The sequence below is a fragment of the Halictus rubicundus genome, chromosome 4 (genome assembly GCF_050948215.1).
Source record: "Halictus rubicundus isolate RS-2024b chromosome 4, iyHalRubi1_principal, whole genome shotgun sequence".
NCBI classification, from domain to species: Eukaryota; Metazoa; Arthropoda; class Insecta; order Hymenoptera; family Halictidae; genus Halictus; species Halictus rubicundus.
Genome location: NC_135152.1, coordinates 12,285,249 through 12,309,586, shown reverse-complemented (window position 1 = coordinate 12,309,586; position 24,338 = coordinate 12,285,249). Strand labels below are relative to the sequence as shown.

At 46.4% G+C, this 24,338-nt stretch overlaps 1 protein-coding gene and 1 long non-coding RNA gene across 4 annotated transcripts in view; one reads left to right on the top strand and one right to left on the bottom strand.

Annotated features, from left to right (window-relative positions):
- Positions 1-18,983, top strand: part of Tet (tet methylcytosine dioxygenase-like) — a 173,259-nt gene extending 154,276 nt beyond the window's left edge. The window contains exons 5-13 of one of the 3 annotated variants that reach the window (XM_076786718.1): positions 5,066-5,303; positions 5,772-6,007; positions 6,805-7,101; positions 7,180-9,709; positions 10,254-10,429; positions 12,041-12,394; positions 12,773-13,000; positions 13,082-13,236; positions 13,779-18,983. In XM_076786718.1, the coding sequence (XP_076642833.1) occupies positions 5,066-5,303; positions 5,772-6,007; positions 6,805-7,101; positions 7,180-9,709; positions 10,254-10,429; positions 12,041-12,394; positions 12,773-13,000; positions 13,082-13,236; positions 13,779-16,431 (6,867 nt within the window). In that variant the 3' untranslated portion in view covers positions 16,432-18,983. The remainder of the gene's footprint in view (positions 1-5,065; positions 5,304-5,771; positions 6,008-6,804; positions 7,102-7,179; positions 9,710-10,253; positions 10,430-12,040; positions 12,395-12,772; positions 13,001-13,081; positions 13,237-13,778) is intronic. The other 2 variants (XM_076786721.1, XM_076786720.1) reach the window with 2 other exon arrangements.
- A 1,865-nt stretch (positions 18,984-20,848) lies between these two features.
- On the bottom strand, positions 20,849-24,106 carry LOC143353410 (uncharacterized). The gene is made up of 2 exons (XR_013082127.1): positions 22,220-24,106; positions 20,849-22,154 (listed from the first exon to the last, which is right to left on the bottom strand). It is a non-coding gene; the product is annotated as an uncharacterized LOC143353410 (long non-coding RNA).
- Between the last annotated feature and the right edge of the window lie 232 nt (positions 24,107-24,338).

Sequence of the window (24,338 nt, the reverse complement as noted above, 5' to 3'; positions counted from 1 at the left end):
TCACTACTCCTTTCCATCGTCGCGGAGTGAGCAAAAGAGAACCAGAAAGACGGAGAAAGGGGGGAGAGAGTAAGAGAGAGAGAGAGAGAGAGAAAGAGAATCGAGCTTCGATCCGTGTGTGCTTATTGTGTGCGTGTGTCTGCGTGTGTGCTCGAGTGGGACGCTCGAAGAGAGACGGAGGATCGTTAATCGAAAGGAAAGCTTCGCGTCCAACAAGGACAGCAGATAGCAACCGTGGAGGTCGGGTTGTAGGGGTGGGGGTGAGAGAGGGTGTAACAGAGAGACAGAAAGAGAGAGAAAGAGGAGCCGCAAATAGATTGGGGGAGAAAGAGGGAGAAGGACGGGGCTAAAAAGGGAGAAGCGAAGGGAACGAAGGAAAGAATTGGCAAACTCGCAACCGGACTATAAAACTCGCTGCAAAACGAAGGCGGCGAGCACGAACGATCGGTTTGCTCGTCCGTACACCTCTCTTCCCCGTCGAAGGCTTTGTCATTCTATTTCACTTTCTCCTCGCCACGTTCCCTCCTCGTCACTCTCTCCCTGGCTATCGATTTTTCAAAGGCCGAGAGCACAACGAACGGTTTAAATACAAGACGCCTCTTTGTCGAGTTCGGAAATTTCTTTACACGCCACCGGACCCCCATTGTTTCTCTCCCCCTCCCCTCCGCCATCCTGCTTTGCCGAGCTCTGGTCGGCTACTCTTTCGATATTTCGACCGAGTTCTCGTTTACGTTCTGCGTCGCGGAATTTTTATATTGTACAGCGCGACTCAAAGCTGGCGGACGTTCGAGTTTCGAGTCGCCAGATGACGTTTCTTCTTGGTACGAGGAGCATTCGGCCCGGAGAGACGAGAGTCATGTTTGCGGAATGCTGGGCGGGTTCTACAGGACCGTTCAAAATCGGGAAACAATTATTCGGTCAGAGAAACTGCCGGGAAGAAGGACGATTTACTGTGGAATAATTAATGGCGACAGAATTTGTTGTTTCTTGGGAGCTAGATTTTTTAGTGGGCGCATCTGAAGTGTACAGAGCGATTAAACATTGTGGTCCCTTGAGAAACGGAACAAGCGAATATTTTTGGAAACCGACCGTTTAGTCAGAAAACTAGCTAAAAGGGAGGACAACTTACTTTAGAAAAATTGATAGCTGCAGAATTTGTTGTTGTTGGTCAGCTAGATTTTTTACCGTGGGTCTCTGGAGTGTACAGAGCGATTAAACATTGTGGTCCCTTGAGAAACGGAACAAGCGAATATTTTTGGAAACCGACCGTTTAGTCAGAAAACTAGCTAAAAGGGAGGACAACTTACTTTAGAAAAATTGATAGCTGCAGAATTTGTTGTTGTTGGTCAGCTAGATTTTTCAGCGTGGGTCTCTGGAGTGTACAGAGCGATTAAACATTGTGGTCCCTTGAGAAACGGAACAAGCGAATATTTTTGGAAACCGACCGTTTAGTCAGAAATCTAGCTAAAAGGGAGGACAACTTACTTTAGAAAAATTGATAGCTGCAGAATCTGTTGTTGTTAGATTTTTTAGCGTGGGTCTCTGGAGTGTACAGAGCGATTTAAAATTGTGATCCCTTGAGAAAGTCAATGGATAGAACAAGCGAATATTTTTGTGCAGATAATTAAACGATCACACGTGTGAAAGACGTTTAATATTCTTCGTTAATACCGTTTTGAGGCATTCATGACAAGAATGGACGGATGAAATATAAAGCGGTGGGAAGATTAAAAGGATCTAGGAAATAAAAATAAAAAGTCCTTCTTACAATTAATGCAGACAATTTGTATTATACGTACAATTCTGCAGTTTATGCGTATTGAGATTGCAGTAGGATGGGATAGTAATTTTTTGATGAGCTTTAGCAACAGCTTGAACCTTTCGCAGGCTTCTTACAGCCATCGCCGACTGTGGGACGGACGAAAATAAACGAAACCCATTGTACAAGCCTTCCAATGGATCCTGTTGTTGCTAGAATTGATACTCGCGTGAAAGTTTGATTAATTCGCAGAAGTGACTCGCTTCGCCATATTTCATTTCCATGCGCACTGAACGATGGACGTTCATTTCATGCAGCACATGGAACATATTTATGTACGTACGATCATTTTAGCAGTTTAATTAACTTCTATTCCTGTTCGCGCTTGTTTCACCGAAGAAGAAGTCCAGCCTTCGTCGAGCGATATTTTTAACGAAATGGGATTAAAGATCTTTTATTACCGCACATGTTAATACAATATGATAAAAAGCAAATCTTTTATTATATCGAACGAGACGTAAGTAGTTCTCTTTACAAGTTCGTTGAAAATCACAGATTTTCTAGGAGTCTTCTTATTACTAAACGTCTCCACTCATGCTACGCGAATATGCACATTTGAGTATACTTAGATGAAAACTATTTTAGAATCGAGTAATGCATCAACCAGGCAACGGGTGACCGCAACATTTGAGGCTACATTTGCCTCGACTCGTTAACATGTTGACTGCCCACTCGCAGCCTCCAAAAGATCCCCCAAAAATCAAAATTATTTAACCAGCAAAAAACGAAACTGAAACGACAAAATTTATCCCTAATTTCTCTGCTATCCTTCGAACCCTAACAAAACTGGATTTGTTTAAACATGCTACGATAAAAATCGCGCGTTAATCAATTTTTCAATGCCATAAACAGCCTCAAATGTTACAGCGAAACTGTTGGGAGCCGCAAAATGTACTCTACAAAGAGAAAGTTGAAGATGTTTGTAAATTCGTTCAGATTGAGTTACGTTATCGGTCTACATTGAAATAATAATTAGGTAAAAATCTAGACAGGTAAATTCTTATTATTTTTATGATGTATATGTTCGCAAATTGTAAATGTACATTTATTAACACATATGCCACATATAAAATTAGAACGCATTTTTCGTACTGTGGCTCTAATAATGTCACTGTCCATTAATCAGTGTATAATTATCCTAAGAAAGTGTATATATTTTCATCGACTTCAAAAACTGAAATTAACCGGAAAGAGTCCTCGACAAAAAGACCTGTTAAATCGCAATTCCCTTCTTCAAAAGTGTTTTTTAAGCCATCGAACGATACAGAGGATACGGTATAGCACACTGAAAAAAAAAAAAATAATAAAACAGAAAAACGTTATCGACGTTCCCGGGGCCGAATCATAGCTGTAGTTCCAATTTGCAGGGGAAAGAGTAACCGGCTATCCGGCAGCGATCTTGAAAAACTGCTATGAATTCCAGCGATTCACGAGCTCTCCGCGGAATTCTCGGCGTTCTATCGTGGCGGGGGTGTGTCGGAGGAGGGGGGAGGGGGAAGGAGGAACTCGTGGCAATTAAAACGGAAGTGATAAACGTCGAATCGTCACGCGACAGCCTCCTCGCCGGGAGAAATTGATAGCCCTGCGGTCGGATGTAACTTCTGACCACGGGAACAAGCGCGAAGAACCCGCAGGAAACGCGAGCTCCCATTCCCGGCGCACGTGGAGCTTTCGCGTTTTGATTAGTGGCTCTATTACGGGCCTGGTTAGAAGCCCTTTATCTAATTGGGTTGAGAACGTGTTGCGAAGTTCGCTAGAGTCTGGAGTTGAGGGCCACTGCGTGCCGCACAGTCGGAGAACTATTGCTGACGAATGGCTGTTACCATCTCGGACAGTCGGACATGATGGTTCTCAACCGGTTTCGAGCGAATTTGTTCTTCAATGATATAATTAAATCGTTCGTTTACGGTCTTAGGAATTGGACTGTCTGGTGTCCTCAATGTGGCGACGATCGTCTACAAAAGCCATTTACAATTTATAATCCTATTATTCTTTGATCTTCTATTAACATGTTAAGTCAGAACTCCTTCGTTTCTCTCAATTAACAAATGAAAAAATAATAGCTACCTCGGCGTAAATCGAGGAAGTCGATTAAGGGGGCCGGCAGGCATTTGGCCTTGACTGTCACGCTATGTTACGCTGTGGCTTTTTTTCTAGACATTTTACGTCTTAAATAATTAAGTAATCGATTAAAAATGCATACCACCGTGTTCGTACATGTCTTTGCTACGTCTGTCCAGAGCCTTTTTTTCGATACGAACACTAAGTCTCTCGAAATTAAGAGAATCTCTCTGCGGCAGCCATCTTGTGACGTCATACTTGCTTCAGAAAGCGAGTTTTCTGCCGAATATTACAAATTACTCCACGATGAGGTAGAAATTCGCAATTTGGGCTCTGGACAGACGTAGATTGGACTTTTAGGAAACACAAGTGACCACTTTTAAACTGCTCATCGCAATATTGAAGCGTCAATTTGTCAAGATTTTGACCCTTGCAAGTTCATGTACGTATATTACAGAGATTCTCTTAATTTCGAGAGATTTAGTGTTCGTATCGAAAAAAGGCTCTGGACAGACGCAGCAAAGACATGTACAAACACGGTGGTATGCATTATTAATTGATTACTCAATTATTTAAGATGTAAAGTGTCTAGAAAAAAGGCACAGCGTGACATAGCGTGACAGTCAAGGCCAAATGATTCATTCTTTCTCGTGAAACAGTTAAACATCTAAGAAGCTTAAAGCACTTCCAACGGTGTATTTGTTTTGGATTTTTGTAAATTGGAAACATTTTTGAGACATTTTATTTCGGGATTATGCTTTGCCTCTGCAAGTTGAGGATCCGTTTTGTTATGCAATAGGTGTGAAAATTAATCCGTAACACTTTATTTGTGAACTGTTTAATTGTGTACAAACAACTACTGTTTACAGTACGCCGTGTACTCTCCAAAATAATCTCCATCGCTTTCTATGCATTTATTCCATTTTTCAAGTATGTAATTACTCAATCTACAATACGGTGGTCCCGCCATTCAGATTTTTCACATTTTATTCGTTCGTGGCACAGATGAAATTGCGAATCGGAGAAAACAGTGACGTCCTGATAAGAGATTAAAATATCCGGGAAGATTGAAGCAGTATTTACGGGGTATTTTTGGAAGCCAGGATATGGGAATTCCCGTCATCTAAATGTAAATTTTTCTTTTCGCGGTGGATTAATTTTTTTTTTCGAATTTTTTGCCCACAGTCACCGGGAGTGATGCCATTCTACGGCGACTCGAGCGCCGGTTTCCGGCCGGCAGCCGGGTTCGGGAATACTGTTTGGCACCAGGGAGTCGCTCCCGTGGGAGCAGTCGCGGTTGAAACGTCAGCAGCACCATGGCCACCTCAGCAGTTCATCCAACAAATTCCGGCACCGAATCAGCTCGACGAGCTGAGGTACCATACCCAGTACACCGCTGCGGCGCCTTACCATCCGCAGCCAGGTAATTGAAGAACGAATCGATTCCGTCGAATTTATGAATGCCACCCATATTGGATCTCCGGACCAATCGGGACCGTCCATTCCCGTCGATCGTGTCGGCTCCGTGAGCAATTTCAACCCGCCATACCTTTGTCCTCCTATGGAAATCCATGGAATAATATTTTCCTTCCATTAGTCGTAAAAATGGTACTCCACGTATTTCATTCGTTAGGCCATGTGGATATTGATGCAAATTCATTATTGCTTTTTAATAGAAACTTTGTAGTTTCTTAGATTACCATTTTTATCGGGGAATTATCAAATTCTCCAAAAAGTACCGTCATCTTGAAGAATACAGTAAGATCGGCAAAACTCGAGTGTTTTGAGTGTTTTCGAGTTTCTCGGACCGGGAGATCGGAACCGCTCGAGTGTTTGCCGACGGGATCGGCCATTTTTCTGTGGAATCAGCACGGGAATTTTCTGATTACAGTCGCGTATCAGCAGCAGACTTTCATTACGACGGATCAGTCGGCGTTTCAACGTGCCGGAGCGACAGGACAATACACAATCACGGGGCAGCCCTCGCCCTTGCCGCCGGTAGCCCCGCAAACGGTACCATCGACAGCTCAGAGGCCACTAAACGGTCAATTCATGGATCCCGCTGCCGCAGCGAACCAATCAGTCGGTTATGAAAGGCAGGATTACGTGAACGGCTACCAACAACAGGTACGGTTGCCCCCCGAGAATCGTTTTTAATTGGAAACGAAAAACGATCTTCATAAAATATGCTGCGCTGCGTGCACGGTGTTTCAATCGTTGCAAACCCACGTATGTACTTGACGAGCCTGACATCACAACCGAATGTCCATGTTAACAAATTGCAACGCTTTTCCACTTTTTTACGCAATCAACCCTTTGTGCTCGAATTGAAGTGTTGCTAAAAAATATCGTGTCGTAACGATTATATCAAAATAGTGTTCACTTTACTAAATTTATTTGTCGTTACTCAATTGCACAGTTGACACGTTCCATTTTATATCCAGAAGATTAAGAAAGAGCCGTACAATATGGACATGTTCTATGTCAGAAGAAATGTCTAGTTGAGTGTACAAATTAATTCATAGCCCTCATGATTAATCAGTTGTAATTTTCTTATAAATTCAATTTTGTACTGCGTTCGTCAGTTACCTGAAAGAATGATGAGGATGGTTATCAAGACTTGAATCTATTCGGATCGTTTGCAAACACAGACAACGCGATTGATGAACAAAAGGGCCACCAGTTAACTTGTACACCTAACGACAAAAATCGTGCGGCATCTAACCAAATTCAATGTAGCCATTTTTCTGAGCCAAGCATAAATGCCAGTCACTAGTACCCAATGAAAAGAATTGTACACTCAATAAGAAACACCCTGCGCCCGCAGCCGATCTTATAAGGAAACGTAACCAAGCCCGACAGGGCGATACTGCAACCCTGCAAACCGATTTTAAGTTATAGACCTGGAATGATGCTATTTCCAGGACGTGACGATGGCGCCGCCGCCGTCGACGACCCCGACCAGTCGCAGCAGTTCGGTGCACATGGAGAACCAGCAACAGCAGCAAGGCTCGCAGCAGCAGCAGTCGCAGTCGCAGCAGCCTCAGACCGACACGCAGGTCAAGGGATTCGCGACGATCGCCGCGAGCAATGTGTCGGGAAACGAGATGCCTGGGTATCCACTTCAACCGGGCCCACAGAGTTTACACAACTCTAACGGATATCCAGGCTACGTGGAAATGGGTCAGCAGCACGTGGCGAACCATCAGTGGCAGCAGCAGGTGGCTCAGCAGCAGCAACAGCAGCAACAGCAACAGCAACAGCAACAGCAACAGCAACAGCAACAGCAACAGCAACAGCAGCAGCAGCAGCAGCAGCAGCAGCAGCCTCAGCATCCGCAACAGCAACAACAGCAATCGCAGCACATGCAACGGCAGCATACGGTGGGGGATGGTGGCCAGCGACACATTTGGTCGGACTCTAGTACCGGGGCTAAGATGAACAACGTGAGCAACAACATGAGCTGGTCGGACGGGACGATGCAGCAACAGCAACATCAACAGCAGCAGCAACAGCAACAACAGAAGTCTTCGCAACAGCAACAGAGTATGCAGGCGAACAGCATGAAAGTACAACAAGAGCAACAACAGCAGCAGAGCATGCAGATGCAGAGTCAGCAGGAGCTGCCCAGACCTGCGAGCCATATGAGCTGGGAGAACGGCAGCGTGAAGGAGCCGCAGACGCCTCAGTCGTGGTCGGACAACGCGGAGAGCCAGCAGCAGCAACAGACTCAGGGGAACTGGTCCCGGCAGAGCCCGAAACTGCGGGAAGGCCAGAACCCGAGATTGACACCTTCTAGTCAACAACAAGCGCAGCACCAGGCCTGGTTGCAGCACTCTCCGAAGCTGTCGGACCACCAGCAGGCTCAGCAGCATCAGAACGCCAGGATGACGCCGTCGGGACAGCAACAACCTCAACACAGCTGGCAGCAGAGCAGCCCGGAGATGCAGCAGAACTCGAGTCAGTCGAACCCGAGGCTCACGCCATCCGGTCAGCAGATGTCTCAGCAACAACAGCAGCAACAACAGCAGCAGCAGCAATGGTCGCAGCAGACGAAGATCGAGAAGAGTCCCAGGCTGACGCCGTCGAACCAGATGTCCTGGCCGGACACGCCCACTAGTCAACCGAATTGGTCGCCGAACAGTATAAAGAGCGACGGCAGCCAACAGCCTCAGCAACAGTGGCCCGACTCCCAGCCCAGCCCGAGGAGGACGCCCGGTCATCAGCCTGCCGCGTGGCAGCAGCAACCGCAAGAGAACAAGATGGAGAGCCAGATGTCCTGGTCGCCGAGCTCGGTGGCGGAGAACCAGCCGACCTGGGGCCAGCAGGCGACCAAACAGGACATGCAGAACTCCGGTGAAAGAGTGTTATGGCAACAGCAACAGACCGCCGACGGAACGAAGCCGAACGGCTTCTCGGACAGCCAAGATGCTCAGGAGAGTAACGTATTTGCTCAATCTAATCGTGTTAATTTAAACAGCCGGCTGAAGTCGATGATACTGAACAAGCAACAACAACAGCAGCAGCAACAACAACAACAACAGCAACAACAACAGCTGCAGCATCAACAGATGCAACAATCCCAGCAGCACCAGATGTCTCATCAAGAACAGCAACAGCATCATAGTCTTCACCATCAGATGCAGTCGCAGCACGTGAATAGTAACAGCGGCGCCAACGGCGAGTACCATCATGCCGAGGATAGGGTGCGGGACGAGAACGCGGAGAAGCTTCAAGAGAAGCAGAACGATCAGTATCTCAGCCAATCGGGCATGATCTCCATGGCGCAATCGAACGAATCTCTGACCGGTAATTTTTTATTGCATAGCCACCACCCTCGGGTCGATAGTTTGCCCGATGGTGGTGGCTTATGGGAGTGGTCAGGGGGTGGCGGCGCGTTGACAAACAACAACGCGCTGCCAGAGAACGGTATCGCGTCCATCGAGAGCTTCATGAAGTTCGGCGAGGAGAAGCCGACAACAACAACGATGACAACGACGACGACGACGACGACGACGACGACAACGACAACGACGACCGGCCTCGAGAAACCGTGCCTCGAGAAGCCGCCGGTGGAACGCGTTGTCGACGAGTCGGACAGAGGGGAGCTGTGGAAGGAGGGTGATAAGAACGATGACAATCAGACGAACGAGGACAAGTCCTTCCAGAGGGAGTTGTCCTCCGGAGAGCAGGCGAAAGACTTCGAGGACCGTCCGACGAAGCAGCTGGACGATAGGAGTTTCGACAATGAGAAAACCGAGACGACGGGAGCTATCGAGTTCCAGGAGACGACGAGGGTGAGCTTGGAGGAGGATCGGCCAGAGGGTGAACCGGAAAAGACGGCATCGGCAACGACAGATGCGAACAACTGCGACTTCTCTGCGACCATCAAGCAGGAGAACCTAGGCGATTACGGGTGCTCGGGCTCGGAGTGCGCGCCGTCGCCAGCCGTGTCCTTGAAGAGCGACGGCTATCAGGCGAGGGAGATCAAGACCGAGCCGGACCAAAGGTCGCAAGACGCCAGCGACTATAAGTTTCGTGGCGATGGCGGGCCTGCGAAAGTGTCAGCGGGCGTCGGTTCCTGGTGCTGCCGTCGCGGCGGCACCGAGCAACCGACGCCCGAGCACCTGCGCGAGGGATGCTGCCAGGGTCTGCAGACCCGGGACGAGATCCTGGCCGACTCGCCGGAGAATAACGAGAAGCCCGACGCAAGCCCGCAGAGCCCGCGAACCGTCCCCGCGACCGTAAAACTGCAAGATCACTTGGACAAACTGAAGAACAATGTGAGGACCGAAGTGCCGGACTGCAACTGCTTCCCAGCGGACAAATGTGAGTTGCTATTGCGTATTCAGCCCGACACTAACATTGAGAGAACACACTAACCACGAAAATATATCATAATGCTCGCTTATCACACCGAGAAAAAAAAACCTCTCTGTACACCGGGGTTGTAGACAGAGAGCCGTATGTACAAAAAAAAAAAAAAGAACAGAATCCGCAAAAACAAAAACCGAACGTGTTAACCCGCTCCACCACTGTAATCCACTAATCAAACCAATTGCCGGCCGAGACGTACACCGAGATATATATATGTATATACAAATATATATATATCGTAACCGATAGATGAGTATAATAGAAAATTCGAAAGCGCCTCGATCGGACTCTGTGACACCCAAGAGAGGAGTATGCACGCGATAAACAAAAACCTAACTCGCTGTGATCCCAAAACAAAACAATGCTAGCTCCCCTTTCGACGAGGGGAGCGTTACCTACGTCTATGCGCGGCATAAATGTTTCCGCTTCTCTGTTGCTTCCTATCCGTTGAAACAATACGCTCGGTCTCGTAAGTAAAATGAGGTTCAACCACAAGGTCCGCCAGAGCCCGGCTCGTACTACACTCATCTCGGGACGGCAGCGAGCCTGCCCGACCTACGGAACGATCTTGAACGAAGAACCGGCCTTAAGGGAAACGCCATTAGATTCGAAAAGGTCATCTACACCGGAAAGGAGGGCAAGACCACCCAGGGATGTCCGATGGCTAAGTGGGTAAGCGAACTAAACGGCTGGCGGGTTCAGAGCGAGTCCCATCCACTCATTCGTAGACTACGGATCTTAAGCGTGGCTAGCTGAAGCGCAAACCTGTAAACACATTAACATGGTGCATCTTTTGTTTAAACTATCAGAATGTTGTATTAGGGCAGTGCAAAGGTGCACGTAGATTTTTTCGCAAAAATTGCATCCTTTCCACCAAGGATGATTGATGAAGATGAGGACGACCCAGACTGGCCAAGTGAAATGACTCATTGTTTAGAATATCATAGTACAATTATGTTTAAATTATGTGTTTCTTATCGTTGGCTTGGAAAAATTTTATTTTGCACGAAGATCCGCAGTCTACCGTTTCCATTTGTCTCTTGCCTCACACACACACACACACACACACACACATGTCTGTGTTTCTTCTTTTCGTCGTATCCTAAATTCATCGAGCAAAGTCTGATCACTATGTCAGATCGTTAAGAATCTGTATTATGTTTAAACGATTGTATTACTTTTAGTTTTTCCAATTGATTTGTCGAATCTCCTTTGCGGTATTTTATCGTACTGACTCACCGGTTTGTTACTTTAATTATGCGTTTGTTGCATCTTTGACGAAATCGCGTAACGATGATTTATTTTTCTTCTTATTACAATTATTATTATTATTGTCGATTATTATTGATTGTTACCAAATATTCGATGTAGCTCAATTTTAGGGGATAAGTTTATACATCTGTGAAAACGACACGAATCATTTTCTTCTACAGAAATTTTGTCGAGCAATGAATTGGTACGTTTGTATTGGAAATTAATTTGTACAAATGCGGATGTAATCGTGTATTAATAATCGCGCGGCGATGCTTATGGGAATTGGCCGTTTACATTCGAATTTCATATCGTTTATTACATAGAGGAAAGGATTTAATATATTCAATCGATTCTAGTGTTAGCTGACCACGAGTATTTATTTCACGCGTAATTAGTACAATTTAAGTGGTTTGATCTGTTAGCTAGTAAGATACGGCCGTGTGTTTGAACTTGTTTTGTCCGGAAACGTTTGTAACTCTTGTATTCGAATCGACTTACACATTGTCATCAAACTGGACAATAAACGTAGCTAAATCTCCTAGGTTTATTTTACTTTAGATACTGATTTTTCAATATCCACATTGAAATAGTGAATCAAGTAGAAACACTAAATAAGAAATCGTCTTTTCAATACTCATTTAACGCTAAGTAGACGGTATACTTCTTAATTTAATTAGTTCTCTTTAAAAAAAAAACTATTTAACGATAAATAAGGCGTAAGTAGAAAATAAACGAGACACCGGCTGACCGGGAAACATAACAAAGTACGCTAATATATTGTCAACTGGTTCGCTGATAAAACAACTGTTCTTGTAAAACCCTCGATGGAACGTGAGAATAAAATAAATTGACATTTTTTCTTCTAAATCTGAGCTCTACAAAACTCTGCGAGACCCTATTGTCCTTGAACGACACCATCAACCACGCCTAACTCCTATCCCAGTTGCGAATCGCTTTGAATCGTCCGGCACGAGTTGTCTCTCTGTGGTCCAGGTTGGTGATGGGATTGTAATATCAGTGATTCGCTAGATAATCCGACGATCCGGTCTGGAGGAGAAGATCCTGACCATAGTGAAACACCGGCAAGGACACAAGTGCCCTACAGCCTGGATCGTCGTGGCGATGGTCGCCTGGGAAGGTGTCCCGACCCACGAAGCTGATCGGATCTACTCCCTGTTGAGCCACAAACTGAACCGATTTGGTCTGCCGACCACCAGGAGGTGCGGGACCAACGAGCCGAGGACCTGCGCCTGCCAAGGACTCGATCCTGACACCTGCGGCGCCAGCTTCTCCTTCGGCTGTTCCTGGTCCATGTACTACAATGGCTGCAAGTACGCCAGAAGCAAAACCGTCCGCAAATTTCGACTCTCAGTACGATCGGAGGTGAGATCCCCCAACAAATCGTTCAACAATAAGCAGCCCGATTCACTTTTTGACACAGTCCATGTTGCACAGGACGATCCGTCTGATGCTTCGCACGCAATTGTTTCCCAAATTGTAGCTTTTTTGCAAAATATTTTGTAACCAGAACATTTTTAACAAGTCTTCGTCATTTAACTTCAAATGTTCCAATTATTCAAATGATAAAACCACTGTAGTAGAGCCCCACTGTACGTAGCTTCTCCGATTGCTCAACGCGTTAACAATCGAAAGTTTCGCAAGACCAAGCCGGACACAATGGCAAATCAGTCCGGTATCCGGCGAGGCGTGCACCGACCTATAACAGCGGACGATAATACAATGACCACCTGTTGCTTGCAGGAGCAAGAAGTCGAAGAAAGAATGCACGTCCTGGCGACACTTTTGTCGCCGCTTTACCTCAGCCTTGCACCAGAAGCCTTCAACAATCAAACACAGTTCGAACGCGAAGCGAGCGAATGCCGTTTAGGATTCAAGCCCGGCCGGCCGTTTTCCGGCGTCACAGCCTGCATCGACTTCTGCGCGCACTCTCATCGTGACCTTCATAACATGAACAATGGATGCACCGTGGTCGGTGAAACTTCGGCGTTAATACTTTAAAATTGCCACGAGTTTAGAGCCGGCCGATTGTAACACAGATTCGTTCCACAGGTGGTGACGCTGACGAAACACCGGACTCTATCCAAACCTGACGACGAACAGTTACACGTGCTACCTCTTTACATTATGGACACTACTGACGAGACCGGGTCCAAGGAAGGACAGGAGGAGAAGGTCCGCGCTGGACACGTAGAAGTACTAACAAAGTAAGCAGTTGTCTCCGTTGGTTGCTCTCAGGGTGCTAGAACTTCGGGGATCAGCTTCGATAATCAATCTTGAAGAACTCCTAATGTGTCATCAGTAAACTGAGGATTTTATACATTTACACGATACCCATAATCTATTAATGTTCAGTACAGTCAGAAATTTGATGAATTTAGCAAGCGTTTCATTTATATTTGAGCTTGACGAATCTGTGATAGTATACAGTAAGGGTTAGAAGTTGAGGTTGTTGTAAAGACATCATATAAAGTCAGTCTCATAATTGATAGCACACACTTTAAATCTAAATCATCATAATATCATCTAGTAAACTATCTAGCTTGACAGAAAAACCGAAGTCGTTTGGTCCATTTGTGAGAAGGTTATTCTGATTTAAAGTGCGTACTATCAATTATGAAACACACTCTACGCTGGATGTTTGAAGAAGAAATGTTCAAAGAAAACATTGCTCAGTTCAAAGAAGTAGATATTATAAAGCAAACTTTCCATATTAAAAAACGATTTTCTTTAAACAATGTTTCTCCAGATACCCCTGCGAGGTGAGGGTCCGCTCGGTGCCCCTCCAGCCCTGCAGAAGGCACGGGAAGAAGCGGAAAGAGGACGAGCCGGACACAGCGAGCAGCAAGAAGGACAGTTCGAAGGGTTCAAGCGAGAAGGCATCGGATCAGAATCGTACGCCGGGTCACCAGGACCCAGCGAGGTCACAGATGAGGGATCCACAGCTGTCATTGGAGATGGCGACGATGTTCGAGGGTATGGATGCGCAGCTGCAAAGCTCTCAGGTGTCCTCGACGGTCCTGGACAGTCCGGTGTCGATGTACCAGGGTTGGGGGTACCAGAATGAACAGCAATGGAGTCGGAACGGTTGGTTAGATCAGAGGAAGAACAACTGGTTGAACCCTTGGGGCGAGTACTCGTTCGGTGGGTTGGATCGGGACGCGAAGGTGGACCCTGACAGCACCAGTTTGGACGACACAAGGCCTAGAAGCGCGGTATCCCAGGAAGAGCATCGACCTGGCTCGAGGAACCTACCGAATTCCCCCATGGACTCTCCTAGGAGTTGCTATCCTCAATCACCGAGAGCTCACCCGGTTTCACCTAGAAGTTCTCACGCGGGTACTCCAGCAGACCCTTACTGTATGTCACCTAGGGGTTGCCCTTCAACACCACAGGACCAAAGGATGGCCTCGCCGAGGAGCTCGCACCCCGAGACAGGCTATCCTCCCAGGAACTATCAGAACGTCTACGACAACAGACAGACCAACGCATCCCCGAAGATCGGCTCGTACCTGCCGCACCTGGACCAGAGAAACGTGTTGATCCGCTCGAACCAGCCACACCCTGGCGCACAAAATAGCCTGCGCAACCTCGGACAGGCCTGCGACCAGTCGAAATTACCGTTCCCGAAGCTACCACAAGATTCTAGTCAGAAATACCCAGTGACGCAGAACTACTTAGAGGCTCAGCGGTCGCAGGCCGAGCCGTTCCTCAACAGGGTGCAAGGACACTATACGGCAGCTCATCCTATCCAACCGGCGAGGAACTTTCCGTATCAAGGTGGTCAGCACAACGACCCCAACGACGCGTTCTCCGGCGGGCTCTCGGTGTCGTCCTGCATGGACAATAACGCTAGTCATAAACCGTTCGGCGCTGGCAACTCCGATCACCTGCTTCATAGCTCCGCACGTCTGACACCTAACAATCAGCCGAACGATCCGCACAGTTATGGGTCCGCGGACCAGAGGAAGTATTGTCAACAGAAGCCGGAACAGAAGCCGGGGATCAATCAGATGTCTCCGGCGCCGTCTGATCAGGCTGGAGGCGGAGGAGGAGGTTGGAACATGCTGGGCTCGTGGTACCCGGAGCAGGGCAGGCCCTACGACCAACAGCAGGGTTGTAACAATCAAGTCCATGCCGAGAGAAACCATCAGGCGCAGGTCGATCATCAGAAAACGTTGAACTGGAACGAGAGAATGCAGCAGCCGGATCAATCGAAGCAGCACTGCTGGGAAGCACCGTCCGATCCGTCGCCCTTCCGGGTGCCGAAGGGCAGGCCTCCATCGAGGACCGCAACCAGCCAGAACCCGACGGACAATACATATCAAAATTCTTCCAATAGGACGTTCCTAAAACCGCAAGATCCAGCGCGGAACGCGTACGCGGACAGTCCCAGCAACCACATCCAGAGTAGCGGGCCACAGAGTAATCAGAGGAAACCAGACTGGCCGGAGGATAAGATGAAAGAGGGCTACCACGAGACCAGGCAGCCCGCAGGGAACCCGAACGCCAATTGCTTCCCGTGGCCAGAGGAGATGAAGCAGGTACAAGACTTCCATGCGATGCCTGGCCTCGGACATCCTCACGCGTCCTTCCCGCAGTACGATTACCCGACGTACCCAGTCTTTGACAAGCCCTACTCCAACTCCTGGGAAGGCTACAACTACCACCAGCCGTACCACGGTCAAACGGCGGAGTACCCGCCGCAGTTCTACCAGCAGCCAAAGAGGGAGGCCTGCTTCCCCTCGGCTCAGTACCCCTATCAAGGAGTGCCCCCTTATCAGAGCCTGAACCCGAGCTGGGCCAGGTGGGACACTCCCAGATGGGACATCTACGGGCCGCCGCCATACTTCCCGGTGATACCCGAGCCACCACCGAAGGCCGAGCCTTTGGGCGAGGTGGCCGACTACTCCGACAACGAGGAGTGCTTCAAGGACTCGCAGATGGGCGGCGTCGCGATCGCCCTGGGCCATGGCAGCGTGCTGTTCGAGTGCGCGAAACACGAGATGCACGCTACCACAGCCCTCAAAAAGCCCAACCGCCTGAACCCGACCAGAATCAGCTTGGTGTTCTATCAGCATCGGAACTTGAACAGACCGAAGCACGGCTGGGACGAGTGGGAGGAGAAGATGAGGCTGAGGAAGCTGGGCGTCACCGCCACCACTGCCACCACCAGCAGCAGCAATTCCTCCACCACGTCGCAACCGTCGACACCATCGACGCCAACCAGTCCTGCCACCACCACTGACAAGACCACCCCCATTCCCCACGTGCCGAACGTCCCCAGCTCGCAGTTCATGATGAGGTCGCCGACGTACACCACGATGACCTGGACCACGCTGTTCCCCATGCACCCGTGCATGATAACTGGTCCGTATCAAGAAGGGGGCGCCATCGGATGAGTGATCGTCGGGGGCTACGGTTCTAGCCATCGATGATGAACCGTGCCGGGGATCGATCGATCTCGCTGACGCTTGGATCCGCGAACCCGGATGGAGGACGCGTCGACAGTGGACGCTGTTGTAGCCACAGGACCGAGGCCGAGAGCAGGAGGAGGAGGAGGAGGAGGAGAAGATTCAGAAGAAGAAGATGAAGAAGAAGGAGTGGTACTTCCGAAGGGATCAAAACACCGTCGAGCAGCAGCAGCAGCAGCTCGACAAGCCATCGTCGTCCCGTAGATGTGTACAGTTTGTGTAACGACGGGACGAGACACACACGAACACACACGTTTGCACTGCCATTTTTCTATTTCACGTTTTGCGGGGAGCACGAGCTCAGCTCAAACGGAACCGGGGCTACCATGAGGAGGAGAAGACGACGAACGGGGACGAGGACGGACTCGGATATGCGAAGTTTTAAATCGGGGCTTCCCTTTTTGATATCGATCTTTTACACGAAACCACGGACGGACCTGGCCAGTCCTTCAGCGTCTGGAACACGCCGCAGAGGACGACGAAGAGGATCGTTAACAGGCTGTCGAAGAGAGACGGCCCAAGCCGAGAGTTCGATTCGTCGGATCGCCAGGTGGATGAATGAGACGTATCCGGTTGATGATTGTACATGTGTTTTCCTTTGTCGAAACCGACGCCGACGGTTTCGCGTTGGTAGAGAGTCGTGATCGTATTTAGCTAGTCCAAGCCTAGAGACGACGAGCGGTTCGCGCCGGTACAAATTCCTGTACAAAGCCAATCCTACGATTGTGTGTATAGTCACGCAGACGGGTCGTCGATCTGCCATTTTTCTTTTCCGCACATTCAGTCCTCGGTTTTTAGTGAACCCTGAACACATACGCCACCCCCGACAGGGTGAACATACTACTCCAAAACTGAAACGACGACGCAACCCTCCCACACCTACCCCACAAAAACACCAGCGAGAAAAGGAACGTCGGTTATACTTTGTTTCGAAAGTCGTGTGCACAATCTCGACCAGACGAACATATACTCACGCATACACCACACACATACATACACGGGGGACAGAGACGAACAAACAGGAACACAGACATGCAGGATACACGCGAAAATGATCTCAAGTTTATAAGCTAATCGATTAAACGATAATCGTCGACGTTTAATTTCTTCTCTGTTTTCCTACTTTCTTTCGAACACGATCTTTCTCTCTCTCTCTCTTTCTCTTTCTTCCTACACTCTCTATCTATCTCTCTCTGTCTGTCTCTTCAAGCCCTTTCTCTTGTTGTTTTCGTTCGCCTATTGTACATTGCGCTTCTTAATCATCGTATTTATTTGTAAACGTTTTTGCACGTGTTTGCACCCACGTAGGCTCTATCATTACCGATTATGTACCGATTAAGGGAGAAACCCGTGGGTGGGTCTCGGGGTACAATGCCCACAGACACACACACACACATGCATAAATACATACGTACGTTACACATACAAAATGACAAACACACAAGTATATTATACGGACGCGTATACGCGGTAATTAATTACTAACAATTCTCGTCCTTCGGGTCGGCGCTGAGTACAAAGCATCTTTATCTAACCTAATGTCGAGTGGTGAGACGCGCGCGAGCGAGTCGACGAGGGAGGGAACAGACGAGAAGAAAGAAAGGGAGAGCGTAACGAGGGGGGACACGCGCGCCCGCGAGCGCGATGTAACGGGGGGAAGGGCCGGACAATAGCGAGGCGCGCGTCTCTCGTTGTCTTCTTCGTCAGTCACGTTCTTCCGACCGTGTTTTTCCAAGCCTTTTAGAGTCTAGCTCGGGGTCCCGGCCAGCGCGGGGCCCGGATATCAGTTTACGGGGCTAATCGGATGGGGATGTCAGAGGTCCCGTCGGATTCCAGAGTGCCAGAGAGCTCGCGGAGACAGAGTGTAATCTCTCTTTTGCGTCCCCTATTGTTCTCGCGCACCTGTAAATAGCCCGCGACCCCCCACACCTCCCCCTTCACGTGTTTCTTCGAGTCGCGTTTTTCGGTCTGTTCTCTTTCGTCTGTTGTTTCGTTCGTTTCTCCCTTCTTTCTCTCTTCCTTTTTTGCCAGCGATCGAACGTTTCTGTCGTTAACGATCGACGGGGATCAAGCATAAACGATGCCCGTGTAGAAAGGGCACAGAGGAAGCCGAGAGGACAGGCAGGGACGCGTATCTAGGGCAAGGGTCAAGCTTCTTCGCCTCGTTGCCAATCTTGATCTTCTTTAACGATCACGAAGACGACGATTTATTTATTCGTTCGCGGGACGATCGTTCTTGTTTCGCGAATCAACGCGTCTCTCTCCCCTCGCCCCCTTTTTCGCAACGGCCCTCGACCACTCGGCGACCGGAAACGGGTATCGGACCGGAAGTTGAATCGCCAGAGGGTCGAAGGGTCAGCACACGCGGCACCAAGGACGTGGTGGACTAGAGCCGCAGAGGCGGAAGACGCGTCCGGGACCCTCGCCCATCGGAGTATTATAAGAATCATTAATATATTATCATTCATTATTATCATAACGTAGTAGTAATAATAATTATTAGCGGCAAAACAGTAATAATTAGCGATATAATCTAATTTAATCGATTATTTATTAAGTTTTTCGATGAAACGTGTTGTTCTAGTTGCTATTCTATTAGTTCGTTTTTTGTCCTCTTCTTTTTTGCCCTTCTCTTTTTGTTTTTAATCAAGCAGCCGGTTAATCGGATCGCCTCCAGACATCGAGCCGATGACCGATTCCTTTGACTTTTATCGGTGGAAAATTGTTTCGCGCTCGACGGTGTTTTCACGCTAGTCCTTTCCAGGTTCTCTTTTCCGGTTCGATCGAGAAAGGCTCGATCGCGCGACTCCAGGATCCCTAGATCCCGTGTAGGAAACGACCGGAGGAAGTCGACGATCGATCGTCGCCAGTGATCTATTTTTTAATCCGTGTGGATTGAACACACACGGGTCGTTTTCGTTGAAGAGGAGATCCGATCTCTCGGTCAGTCAATTAAGCGGAAATCTTCCTGGCGGGATAGATCGTGCCGATTTCTTCGGGAACAAAGAATGTCCCCGCGAGCCAGATTCGACGGCCATTTTCTTTCTTCTTGCAGGCAAACGTTCCGAAAGCAGACTCTTCTTCTTTTTGCGATCTTTACCTTCCGGCGAGCACGTTTCTTCACATTTCCGACGCCTTCCAGGCCACTTCCGGTTCGGTTCCGAATACATCCCTCCAGTAGAGTTTGAAGAACGTCCCGCCAATGGTAGAGTCACTGACGATTTCGTTGTGGGGCTTCCATGGTTTCGGATTTTTTTAAATCTATACAGGAAATTTTTAGCGAGCATTTTTTAATTGGTAGTACTAGATCGAGTCATAAATCGCGATCGGTACATCCATTTAAAAATAGACGACAATCGGAAGATTTTAATATAACTACGAGATGAATTGAAATGGTAAATTATCTTCTCTTTCACATTTACCGAAATTGTGATAATACTTTTGTTATCAAATTCACGATTGAATTCATTTATTTACGCGTGCACGTCTTTAAATGAAAATCGTACAAAATCTTAATGAAGACTCTTCTATAATTTTTATAAGTATACTCTGGACCAGTTACTTTTAGTGCTCAGTACTTCTGGTATTGATCAATTGTCTATTCGCCATTATTTGCAAAGACTTGATGGCATTTGTCAGGTAGCTTAAACGCAATGAATTATTAGAACGATAAGAAGGAGCACCATCGCAGTCTGTTTCCAGAGACAGAAATGATTTATGACACCATCTAGTAATTTGTCTCGAGCTGTATTTCAATCATAAATCAATCAGATAAAGTTCCAAAAATGGCTAAATCCTTTTTGAACACAGTGGAAAATTTTCAAAGAATAATTATAATATTCGCACGATACTGGAACCATGAAGAACCCGTCGATCACAGTTTAGTTCACTCACGCACGCTTCTTTCCTCGATCGCGATCTACGAATCCGAGCAAGCAGCCGTCTCTTCTGAACTTCCGGGACATTCTCAGGACGAGAATCTTCCAAGATGGTTTCGATAGATCAATCAGGATCGATCGTGCCGCTTCCACGATCGAAGGGACGGAAAGAAAGGGTTATTTTTGAGAGATGAATGGGGGGATGATGAAAGGCAATAAGGGTGACGGAGACAGAAATAAAAACGGAGTTGTCGTTGCCGCTTCTTTTCTTCGTTTCCGGATTTTTCAGTTCGCGAACGAGACGGCGGATACTCGAGGTTCGCGACGATGCCAAAATAGTATTAAAGCTGGAGCTAAACGAGAAAAAGAAAACGATGTAAATTAAGGGCGCGCGCGGCGACGCGACGGGGATTTATGGTCGCGGTTAGGCTGTTGCGTTCAGGCTGACGTGCGAATCGATCATTTGCTTTTCGGGGGAGACGCGAGGAAACGATCGATCAGGGAAAAAGAAAGGATGAACGAGACGCGATTCGAACGTTGCCGGTTAGAATTCTATTTCGAGGGTCGCGAGTTTGAGCGAGTGAAGCGGAATGAGAGGGAGAGAGATAGAGAGAAAGAGAGGACGAGAGAAAAAGAAAGCAAGAAAGAGAGAGAGAACGCGCGCGCGATTGAGTAAGAAAGAAAGAAAGAGGTTGAAAACTGTATTTTTTCTTCCAATGCCAAAAAGATGCCATTTTGTTTTGTACGAAAAAACCTACGAAAAACTTACAAAAAAAAAGATATAAATAAATAAATAAATAAATAAAAGTAATAATAGTAACGATAACTGAAATAGCGGAACGATGATGATGATGATGATGATGATGATGACGATGATGATGGTGATTGATGATGATCATGATGATGACGACGATGAGGATGATTATGATGATAACGGAAAGTTAGAGATGGTGGAGCGATGCGAAGAACAAATTTTTTAAATAGTTTGTAGTGAACGTATCTATATATATACTATATAAATTTATATAGTGTATATATACATAATATATATAAATATATATAGATGTAATTACAAGATACAAAAGTGAAGATTCAAACCGCAGGAAATGATATACACTCGACTGTATATTCTGTCTCGCGAGGGAAAAAAAAAATAATAATAATAAACGAGAGGGAAGAATGGAAGAATTGTGAACACTCATGTCCGCCTTATGAAAACGATTGATGCAGATTGAAACAATAGGGGTGATCGATTCGATGCGAGTCGACTAACAAAAAATGATAAATAGTAATAATAGTTGATTGACGGTTATGTGGTTGTTTGGGAGTAAATTCTTTTTCCGAGGAAAGGGAACGGATGGAAGGGAGAGAACGGGTGAAAGGTTTTTAATGCGAGCATACCGGGGCTGCGAAAATCGTGAGACGTTTTTATTATTATTATTATCATTATTATGATTGTCACGGTTATTATTATTGCGATTATACACGAACGAAATCAAATATGCGATCGCGTGTATGTATATTTATAACTGACCCTTGCGCACAGGAGAATCGCCGAAGCGTTTCTTTAGAAATTAATCTGCTCATTAGGTGTTTATTAATTAGTGATTCGCCGTGTTTTTCTGTTAATGGAATTAAATGGTGCAGTCTAACACGTTGGGTGCTGCAACGAGCGTGACGCATTATATGAAGAATGCATTTAATGAATTTTAATAGTATTTACCACCTTCTACTAGAAAATCTGAATGTTTATAATACTCGATGGTAAAAAGACTATTTGCATTTTGATTTCGAAATTTGCACAATCAACGTGTTAATGGAATCGATCGTTTTCTGACCATTCGATTCTTAAAAATGCCATGAATTTAGATTATAATTGATCTATAAAATTGATTCGATGAACATGGTGAATTATTGATCAATAAACCTAATGTTTTAAGGAATACAAACACTCGAAAGCAATTTTCTATAATGCTTCAAGATCATCTAGACTTTTTGCAACAACTAATACGGTACATATCATGGTACGTTTTTCAAAAATCAATGGGATAAATAGAAGGAAATGCTTTCGAACTTTCAGCTGATATTCACAGTTTTTTTTTTAATAATATTAAAAATAATGGGAACGCTTGAAAGACTCGTCCCGTGCGCAAAGGGTGATTTTAACACTGCAAGAACTGCGTACTCGACGAAAATCGGAAACGAAACAAAGCGGAAATCGGCTCGCTCACAATTTTTGCACTTTTGGTACCAAAATATATCCCCCCACCCATGGGTTCCCCTCCCCCCAAAAAAAGGAAAAAAAGAATAGGGCATACGAATATAGCGCTACGTATACACCGATAACATATGTGTACATATATTTTTGGATGAAAGAACCATGAAGAAATTTTAAATCGAAATTCGGGCCGCGACGCGGATCAGAGGTTGCCTCGATCGATTCATTTCTCGGCTTCTCGATCGTCGACACGGAACCATGAGAAAACGCGAGTTATTATTTATAAAATAAACTAAGCCACGTTACTCTTGACAAAACGACGCGCGAATTTTAAAAGGAAATTATTGAGTAAATTCGATTTGTGCGTACTCGTTCGACGATCGATCGCCGAGGAACACCTGACAAACAAAATGGCGGATGACCGGGTAGATGATCCATCGAGAGAACGGTCCGGCCGCATCGGGCCGAAATGTATTTATGAATATTTATTTACGCGAGATTAAACGATGAGATGATGAAAAAGTAATTGCGACGAATGGAAGAAGAAAATCTAATATATTGACGATTTAAAGATAGATGATCGTAAGTTAAATTGTAAGTTTTATAATGAGTATAAATATATATGTATACATATATATATGTATATGTATGTATGTATATATATGTATATATGTATATACATATATTGTAAAGCGTTTTGCCGCCTTTCGCCGTTCGATCGCGCCAAAAAAGAAACACGAAAACTATAAAAAATCGAGCCGAACCAGCGAAAGGGAAAGCAATGGTGAAAAGAGGAGAGATTTTTAAAACAAGAATCAATTTTCTCGATTCGATGTTCGATCAACGGTGAACGAGTGAACGTGTGGACACGCGGAAAAAAAGTAACGGAAATGTTTTTGTCGTAGCCGTGCCGTGACAGATGTTGTAAACGTGAATCTTTCTTTTCCCCCATGTTTTCCAGATTCTCGTTTCGTATGGTCTATTTTCGATGTATTGATATTCGCGCAGTTAGGCGTCCGAATGGGTACAAGGAATGCCGGGCGTCGATCGGAGCGCATCTCGATCGTCTCGATCGCGGATAGATACCGCGGGAAATTCGAAATGCGCACGAGGACGCCGACGGAGCGAAGCGCGGGGTGTGCTTGAACGATCAGTCACACAGATCTACACAGAAATCCACACTTACACGCGAGAAAACAACAGAACAACACACAGATACAGACACAGACAGACACAGTATGCTTAGTGTTTAGTAGCGACTTCATAGACGATAAGTAATAAAATATACAACTGATCATTGCTACCGATGACTATTATCGACGTAAGAGGTACATTTAGATGATGAAATATGTTATAAGTAAGATGTAATTGTCCTTTGTGAATATACATAAGAGAGAAATGAGAAATACAAGAAACTTTTATGAGTAATGAGGCCTCCTTATTTTTTCTATCCGTTTGACAGGAAGATTGCAATATTTTTGGTAAAAGGATCGAGTCGGTTGTTCGAGTCAATTTAATCATATGTTTCGACAGGAATTTTTAGACGTTTGACGGCTGAAATTAAAGATAGAAGGTGGTACTTTGGCACAGAGGAACTTATGTTCGAAAGGAAACATAAAAGAATATAGTACAATCAATAAAACCCGGCACCAACCGGTCTGGTACATATAAGCAAGGTGAGACACAGCAGAAGGCTGCGACTCTCCCCACCCGAACTAATTTCGGTAGATCTAGATCGC